The sequence below is a fragment of the Sinocyclocheilus grahami genome, unplaced genomic scaffold (genome assembly GCF_001515645.1).
Source record: "Sinocyclocheilus grahami isolate Dianchi unplaced genomic scaffold, SAMN03320097.WGS_v1.1 scaffold530.1, whole genome shotgun sequence".
Lineage (NCBI taxonomy): Eukaryota > Metazoa > Chordata > Actinopteri > Cypriniformes > Cyprinidae > Sinocyclocheilus > Sinocyclocheilus grahami.
The window spans coordinates 742,178-751,423 of NW_015505709.1; the positions used below are offsets into that span (position 1 = coordinate 742,178).

General features: G+C 34.8%; 1 protein-coding gene across 1 annotated transcript; it reads left to right on the forward strand.

Moving 5' to 3' along the window:
- The first annotated feature begins 24 nt into the window (after nucleotides 1-24).
- On the forward strand, nucleotides 25-5,163 carry LOC107555296 (serine palmitoyltransferase 2-like). The gene is made up of 3 exons (XM_016238048.1): nucleotides 25-117; nucleotides 286-415; nucleotides 2,901-5,163. Exons 1-3 carry the CDS (start codon nucleotides 44-46, stop codon nucleotides 3,015-3,017), a joined length of 321 nt encoding a protein of 106 aa, XP_016093534.1. The 5' UTR covers nucleotides 25-43; the 3' UTR covers nucleotides 3,018-5,163.
- The last annotated feature ends 4,083 nt before the right edge of the window (nucleotides 5,164-9,246 follow it).

Sequence of the window (9,246 nt, forward strand, 5' to 3'; positions counted from 1 at the left end):
GCTGTCAGAAAACACAACCTACTTTCGCAGGAGATTACATGAGATGGGCTTTATCATCTATGGGAACAATGACTCCCCTGTTGTACCCTTGATGCTCTACATGCCAGCTAAAATCGGGTCAGCCTCACTTTTTGTTTAACTGAATCATGGCTATTGTATTTGATGATATGCTCTCGCCAGAGGATATGTTTTTATGTTTTGTTTTTTGATGATTTAACAAAAAATTTACTTGATTTTGCAGACTTTGTTTTTATGAATTTATTTATTTTGTATACTGTTGTTTAGAGCATTTGGGCGGGAGATGCTGAAGAGGAACATTGGGACAGTGGTGGTTGGGTTCCCTGCTACACCCATCATTGAGTCCCGAGCTCGTTTCTGTGTTTCTGCCGCCCACACGAGAGAGATGCTCGACACAGTGAGTATCACATGTACACTAGTAAAACAATAATTGTAAAAAATAATGACACAAAATTGTCTTAATTTTCTGTATTATAATTTATTTTTGTCTTTTCATTTTGATTTTGGGGTAAAATAGTACTTTGTAGGGAAGGCCATTTCCGCCACTGAATAAAAAAAATATAAAAAGGTAATTGCAACTTTTCATCTCCCAATTCTGACTTTTTCACGCAATTGCGAGTTGTAAAGTCAAGATATTAACTCGCAATACTAAATATTTTTTTCTTGCAATTGTGAGTTTACATCTCGCAATTCTGATTTTTTTTCTCAGAACTTCAGGATACAAAGTCGCAATTGCATGTTATAAAGTCAGAATTGTGAGATATAATCTTGCAATTGCGAGTTCTAAAGTGTTTGTATCCGACAATTCACTTTTTTCTCACAATTCTGACTTTTTTTCTCCGAATTGTGAGATATAAATTCGCAATTGCGAGTTATCAAGTCCAATTGTGAGTAAAATAAGACTATTTCCTTACAATTGCGAGATAATATCACACAGTTCTGACTTTATATCTCGTAATTCTGACTTTGTAACTTGCCATTGTGAGTTTCTAACACGTAATTAAAAAAAAAAGTCTGAATTGTGAGATGAAAATTTACGATTACCTTTTTTAATTTTTTATATTCGGTGGCGGAAACAAGCTTCCATATCTATGAGATATTTCATGAGCTTCACTAATAAGTCTATTAGTGTATTAGGCAAAAGGTAAAAAGAAAACGTAAAATGTAAAACACAATCATTTACTTGTGGCTTACTTTTTCAACTTCCAAACTAGGCCTGGGCGATAAAACGGTATCGATATTTATGGACGGTACACCTTCATCGATAACGATATAAAAATTGTTCGATATAGCGCATGATATAGGTACATGCTATGACAGCTCACACAAACACGAACACATGCTGAATTGAGTGCTGTGCCTGCCTGTGATGAGGAGATTGGGAATAAAAAAATTATATTAGTCGAATTTAAAATAAACATTTGCATTTGAATGTTGAGTCAGGGAGCGTCATCAGTGGTGCACGAGATGCGGTGATGATGTAAGTGACTTTGCATTTGAATGTTTTGTTAGTCTAGCCCACGAGATGCGCCGCTGCTGTGTTATTCGTTCAAACTATTAGAGAAATATAGTAGCTCAATGTGTAGAAGATCTTCATTAGGTTAAAACCGAAACCAAGCCATTCACACAGAACGCATATTCAGCAGATTTTTATACGGACAAATATGACTGCTGCACTTGCGTCTCATGCAAGAGATGCAAAGAAAGTCATGCAAAGTTAAAACAGTTTTAACTTTAGAAAACGCGACGCGAATTTTTGAAGGTTCATTTCATTTCATATGTTTTTAAATGCAATCTGTGTGATCGGCGATTTGGCTCTTTGTTTTAGGCGAAGCAATGCATAAACACATGATGCTGTTTTGTTCATAATTGTTTATGCAGTTTACAAAATTATATTTTATGGAAGCCCGTTTCCGCCACTAAATAAAAAAATATAATTCTGTAAGTCATAATAATGAGAAACTTTCTCAAAATTATGACTTAGTATCTCGTTATAATGAGAAACTTTCTCGTAATAATGACTTAGTTTCTCGAAATAATGACTTATTTTCTCATAATAATGACTTAGTTTCTCGTAATAATGAGAAACTTTCTCATAATAATGAGTTAACCTAATCCAAAAAAAAAAAAACACTTCCTCGCCGCCTGCAGAACGCAAGAGTGACAGCACGCTAGCGCCATCTGTTGGTCAAAGCCATGCAGGAACACCGCTAACATTGCATGTGATGCATGAATAAAGTGTATCATGCTATAGTCTGTCATTAAATAACGATTTCATTTCTTATTTTTTTGCATGTTTGTCACACTTTAATGTTTCAGATCATTGTTGCGCCCTCGATAGCATGTTAAAAAAAATAATATATATATATAATTTAGGGATGCACGATATATCGGCCACCATATCGGTATCAAGAATAATCGGTTATCGGTATCGGCCAAAATTTTCATATCGGTGCATCCCTAATATAATTTGTTGTTTGTCTTAATAAAGTGGGAAAATTAAAAATACAGTGGTTAAATTTAAACATTTTTTTCTATTGCTCTGTTTTGAAAAAGGTTATAAAAAATTTCAATAATTATCGATACCGAACGATGTGAAAAATATATAGTTGATTGTTAACCTCACAGCTAATGTTTTCAAACCACAAGAAGCAACGGAGACAAAAATCAGTGTTCCTATGCTTCAGTTATTCATTTATGACTCACCTCACAGTCAACTAGAGTACATAAACATTAAAGGAATAATTCATTCCCAAAATAAACATCCTGTCATCATTTAGCAATTACTCAACATCATGTTTTACCAAAGGCACCATATTATTCCTCAACCAAACATTTATTCAAGTGTTAATAACCCTTGTGTCTCTTCCTGACTCTCTCAGGCTTTAAATGCCATCAGTGAAGTTGGAGATCTACTCCAGCTGAAATACTCCAGAAAAAACAGACATGGGAGTGAAGGAACTGACCTTTTTTCATATCTGGAGAGCCACCAGGACTAGCACTTTGTCATGATGGACTGAAGTATCCTTCTTCCCTCCCAAAGGGATTTATGTCATACTAAAGCATCATTTTCATGTTGATTAATTTCAGTGGTAACTCATTGAAGCCCACCAACTGACCGAATTTCAAGTCTTACCTTTGGGTTAAGTAACCAATATTAATTTCATCGTGCAATATCAAAAGACTCCACATCATTGTGTTCAGCATTAGAAATGACACAGGATAAAAGTTAATGCCTTGGTGTCAGGGCTAATTTATCCTTCTACACAGTCTGAAAAAAATGAGAGTACACAAAATGATTTTCTGATATTTTATACAAATATGATCAGTGTTTCTGTCTTGTTTTCCATTAAAATATGTTAAATAAGATGAATTCACTTAGGGTTAAGGTTAGATAATAGTCTTTTTACTCCATTTGCAAACAATGTTTTTAATACATTTAGTAAGATTTGCACTTTAAACGAAAAAAAAAAAAAAAAACAACAATACGCCAATGGAGGACAATAAACTTAATTCAAGACATATATTGTCTGAGAAGTCTTATTATATTACAGATTTACTTTCAAACTAGTAAAGATTTAAGCAAAATTGAAGGATATTTAGATTTTTACTACGAACAAGACAGAAATCCTGATTAAGAAAATGATTTTTTCAGTGTACAGGAAAACAGTGACCCCCACACTGGCATATATTTAAAGAAATCTACTTATGAAGGACAGAAATGATTATAAACTTAGAAAATTAGAATGTGACTTCATATCCAGATGAATGTATCTATAAAAAATATTGACATATATTTATTAATGCACATTGCAGTGTGTCTGCATTTAACTTATAGCTTTGCGTAAGTCCACAAATCTTCAAATATCAAATTGTATTTATTAATTTTTTTTCCACAATGCAAATATCACCACGTAGGTAAATCAGCGATGTCTTAATGAACTTGTCCAGAGGAATATTAACAACATTCTCTGTTTTGTTTCATCAGAACTTTCCAGTATGGAAAATTATGATGATGTTTTCTGTATTTTAATTTGAGTTGTGGTACTTTCCACGAATAGGGTACAGTTTGGTGTCCCTTATTTGTATCCCTTTTTTTTTTTTTTTAGTTTAGTAAGCACTAGAGGAACAAAGCCCATTCATTAGCCCATACATCTCCAAACATTATTTCGACAGTTTGTAGTTTTTCATTTAATATTTATTGATAAATAGAAAAAATAACAATCACATAAATCCTGGGTCTGTTGAACTGTATTTACACATGTCCCAAATTTTGGTAATAACGTTTTAAAAACTGCAAACCTCATAAACATAACATTAATATTTAGTTTGACATTTTCTGAAGGTTATGCCTTACACTCACCATCTGTTTAAAAATGCATCTTTTCCCCATCATTTCAGGACTTAATTTGTACTCTATTTTTGGAAGGTGCCTTTACTTCTTAGCCAGGGCATTTCACAAAGGCAGAAATCTTCATTGAGCCAACAGAAATCGACTGACATTGTTCAATGTTCAACGTTTCATTCTTTATGTCTGCTGTTAACACACAGCATTGAAAATGTTTGTTGCCTTTTGTATTGTTATATAGTTGCTTTTTGATTTGCTCATTTTAAGAGATCTTTTTTAAGAATTTGTGTTCTTCTAACAAAAGTGCTAAATACGGGTCACTGATATGATATGAAATGAGCTCTTGTCTGTATGTATGATGATGTGGCTTATGAATGCCTGTCGGATGTACATTTCTTTTCACCGTAATGTTTTTTTTTTTTCTCCATTCCCTATTGTGTTTTTTGAGTCTTGTTCTTAATCTGAAAGGCAGCTCTAATTATGTCTCTAAAAGCAGACATATTTAAGTGGGATTATATGATCTCAGAGCTACTAATGACTGTTAAGAGATGCAGATATGACGTCGGCACACTGGCTTTAAGCAGCCTGTATAAATGCAAGTAATGCCACTGAGCTGCATTTGACTGTGAAACCAAAGGGCATTCCACAGTTTTTCTTTGTTTGTTTCTTATACATTTTGAGTTGCATTTTTTTTCATCAGAAATCACATTTGTCGCACTTCTCCATGCAAGAAACTGAAATTCGTTGAACGTGACTGATCATTTGTTTCTGAAGATAATTAAATAACTTATATTGAACATTGTTTTCTCCAATAATTCATTGTAGGTCATTGTAATCAAATCTCAGAATAAGCACAGCAATCTTTGCTCTTACTGGTTTTATAAACCAAGACCAATATTTTACTCAATAGTCGTATTCAGACTGTATGACATTTATGTAAGGTATATTCAGTGAAAAGTTTAGTTACATTTATTTCATTATTGAAGACAAATAAGACTAAATAAAATTCCACCTACTTTATCTTAAAAACTTAAGTTCAGATGCTGCCTTAAAGTATAATCAAATTGGCAAGTTACAAGGCGTTTAGACTTAAATTATATTAAACCGCTTATAAAAATCGAGTTAAATCTCATCTTTAGAAATTAAAGTTGAAATTGGTTAAATTATTTTAATGAGTTATTAATGGAAAAAATTATACCATGACTTAAAGGGATAGTTCACCCAAAAATGAAAATTCTGTCTTTAATTACTCACCCTCATGTCGTTTCAAACCCGTAAGACCTTCGTTCATCTTCTGAACACAAATGAAGATATTTTTGATGAAATCCGAGAGCTTTCTGACTCTGCATAGACCACAACGCAACTACCACATTTAAAGCCCAGAAAGGTAGTAAGGACATTGTTAAAATAGTCCATAGGGCCTTACGCACCGCTTTAGTTCCAGAACTAAATGTACGGTACTAAAGTACTGGGACGATTTTGCGCGAACTATTTCCCAGTACCATTTAAAAGGTTGCATTCGCACCGACAATGTGTACTAGGAACCGGTCGACAGCATCGTCATTTGTGCGCGGGGTTCAACAACAGAAACAACATTAACAACAGGAGGACGGAGGACGCTGTGATCGGAGCTGTGTTTTTGTTGTGTCTTGCGGGTTTCACAATAATGGACCCTATTGTGTTTTTTGAGTCTTGTTCTTAATCTGAAAGGCAGCTCTAATTATGTCTCTAAAAGCAGACATATTTAAGTGGGATTATATGATCTCAGAGCTACTAATGACTGTTAAGAGATGCAGATATGACGTCGGCACACTGGCTTTAAGCAGCCTGTATAAATGCAAGTAATGCCACTGAGCTGCATTTGACTGTGAAACCAAAGGGCATTCCACAGTTTTTCTTTGTTTGTTTCTTATACATTTTGAGTTGCATTTTTTTTCATCAGAAATCACATTTGTCGCACTTCTCCATGCAAGAACCTGAAATTCGTTGAACGTGACTGATCATTTGTTTCTGAAGATAATTAAATAACTTATATTGAACATTGTTTTCTCCAATAATTCATTGTAGGTCATTGTAATCAAATCTCAGAATTAGCACAGCAATCTTTGCTCTTACTGGTTTTATAAACCAAGACCAATATTTTACTCAATAGTCGTATTCAGACTGTATGACATTTATGTAAGGTATATTCAGTGAAAAGTTTAGTTACATTTATTTCATTATTGAAGACAAATAAGACTGTAAATAAAATTCCACCTACTTTATCTTAAAAACTTAAGTTCAGATGCTGCCTTAAAGTATAATCAAATTGGCAAGTTACAAGGCGTTTAGACTTAAATTATATTAAACCGCTTATAAAAATCGAGTTAAATCTCATCTTTAGAAATTAAAGTTGAAATTGGTTAAATTATTTTAATGAGTTATTAATGGAAAAAATTATACCATGACTTAAAGGGATAGTTCACCCAAAAATGAAAATTCTGTCTTTAATTCAATGTGTACTAGGAACCGGTCGACAGCATCGTCATTTGTGCGCGGGGTTCAACAACAGAAACAACATTAACAACAGGAGGACGGAGGACGCTGTGATCGGAGCTGTGTTTTTGTTGTGTCTCGCGGGTTTCACAATAATGGACATGGAAAGTCGACGTATATGTAAAGCGACTGAAAGAACGGAAAGGAGGACTAAGAATCTCCAACGACAACTGGCAGTGCTACATTTGCTACAAGTGCCTGCACTTCAGCGTCCGTCCGTCTATCGCTGTTCTCCATACTTGCGAAATAAGTTGACACTATGTTTACGCGGTGTTTTAAATCATGGCGGGTGAGGGCGTTTTCGTACGCGTTTGGCCAATCAATGTCTACTTGCGTCACGATTAGTACCAGTTGTGCTGGTTAGACCCTGCTCCGGAGTAGGAGCTAATTTGGTTCTCGAAAAAGGCAGTCCGGTACTAAAAAAGCACCCAGTTCCGGCGGTGCGAAAACGACAAAAAGTGGGTAGTTCCACTATTAGTTCTGGTACTATGAAAAGGTTCCTGCGGTGCGAAAGGCCCTCATGTGACATCAGTGGTTCAACCGTAATGTTATGAAGCTACGAGAATACTTTTTGTGCGCAAAGAAAACAAAAATACAGACAACATCATGGTACTCTCGTGAATGGTGGCGGACACTGACAAGGAAGAGAGGAATTGTTGACAATGGCGGCTCGTCAGGGGTCGCACAGCTTCCCCATAATTTTGAGGTGAAAATTGGAGGAGGACGATTTAATGTTAATATAATTCACAATTAATTTCAGTTCATGTCTCAGAATGTGTATTTTTTGTTTGTAATTTCACAGTTGTAATAAAATAATGTGAAAGCGCCGCTTTTCTATCGCGAATGTGCCGAATCTGCTGATGTAATTGCAACCACTAATGATAGAGAAGGGGAGGGGAGGCCGGGGGAGAGCTGAGCTCTAGTGCCTCCGTTGGTAAAAAAAAAAAAAAGCCAATCAGCATCGAGTGTTCACTTTCAGCGCTGAGGAGTGTTGAGAAAAGACCCCTTGCTAGGGTGGCTAGCCTCCCTTCTCATATCAACCAATCATCACAGAGGCGTAAATTACGTGATATTAGTTTGAACGTCTCCCGCTGCGCTGATAATGTACCAAGTACTTATGATGAGTAGCGATATTGAATATTTGATCGCCAACAGATTTACCAAGCTGTCATTCAACTTTAGGGAAAACAGCCTAAGCTGGATATAGGCTACAGCAGTCGACTTAATTAAATGGCACAACAGACAGCTCTCTTTTAACACAGACTTTTAAGAAGTGATGGATGTTTGCTTCAAGTGATCGGCCAGGTAAGTGAAATTATATTATCTTGCTGTATGCATGTCGTTTTCTGTACGTTTTCTGACTAAAAGCAACCAAAAAGCCGTTTTAGAGTGGTTAAGCAAATTATAATACCAGTAATAATAAGCGGCAGGGATCCCAGACCAATACAATTAGTGTGCCTCCTCTATTTTAAAACCCACGAGCCGTCACTGATTGTTGAATAAAGTTATTTTTGTTTTGGCGCACAAAAAGTATTCTCTTATAGCTTTATAACGTTACGGTTGAACCACTGATGTCCAGTGTTGGGGGTAACGAGTTACGTAATCAGATTACTTTTTTCAAGTAACTAGTAAAGTAACGCATTACTTTTTAATTTACAAGAGAATATCTGAGTTACTTTTTCAATTTATTGACTGACAGCTCTTCTGTCCCCATGTTGAGAGAAATCAGTTACTGTAAATGTTACTGTAGTAAATAAATAAATAAAATATGAATATGCATTAATTAATCTCTCACAAAAAAAAACAGATTCAGTATTCCTCAAAATGAATACAAATAATGCAACTCAGAATATGACGCAAACCTGCAATAATTAAATGTTAAACAACACAAATATGCTTTATGTATTTAATCCCGTTCTATTAACCAATGTCTTTGCTTCTGACCTTCGATGATCCAGTTCAAGCGTACTAATAAGCACAAATTACTCTAGACCAACATTTGTGTCTTTGTTTATTGCTGAAGTGTGTTGAAATGTCTTCTGCGCTCTACTGTACGGACGGAAATTTACATTTCCTTCAGCCTGAGGCTTATTCATTTCACTTTTGTCGTGAAAAGGCTTTTATAATTGCCAAAAATATAACTTTTTTTATTTAAAAAAACAAACAAGCAAGCCCTGTCCAGATTGAAAAAGTAACGTAACGCATTACTTTCCATAAAAAGTAACTAAGTAACATAATTAGTTACTTTTTTATGGAGTAACACAATATTGTAATGCATTTTAAAAGTTACTTTCCCCAACACTGGTGTAATAATTTACTTATTTGTAAGGGAATTAATCATTATT

Bases quoted from the DNA above. Each gene is read 5' to 3' on its own strand.
- LOC107555296 (XM_016238048.1), top strand. From the start codon at position 44: ATGGGCTTTATCATCTATGGGAACAATGACTCCCCTGTTGTACCCTTG. The intron at 118-285 runs GTCAGCCTCACT...ACTGTTGTTTAG, and splicing joins TACATGCCAGCTAAAATCGG to AGCATTTGGGCGGGAGATGC. The intron at 416-2,900 runs GTGAGTATCACA...TGACTCTCTCAG, and splicing joins CGAGAGAGATGCTCGACACA to GCTTTAAATGCCATCAGTGA.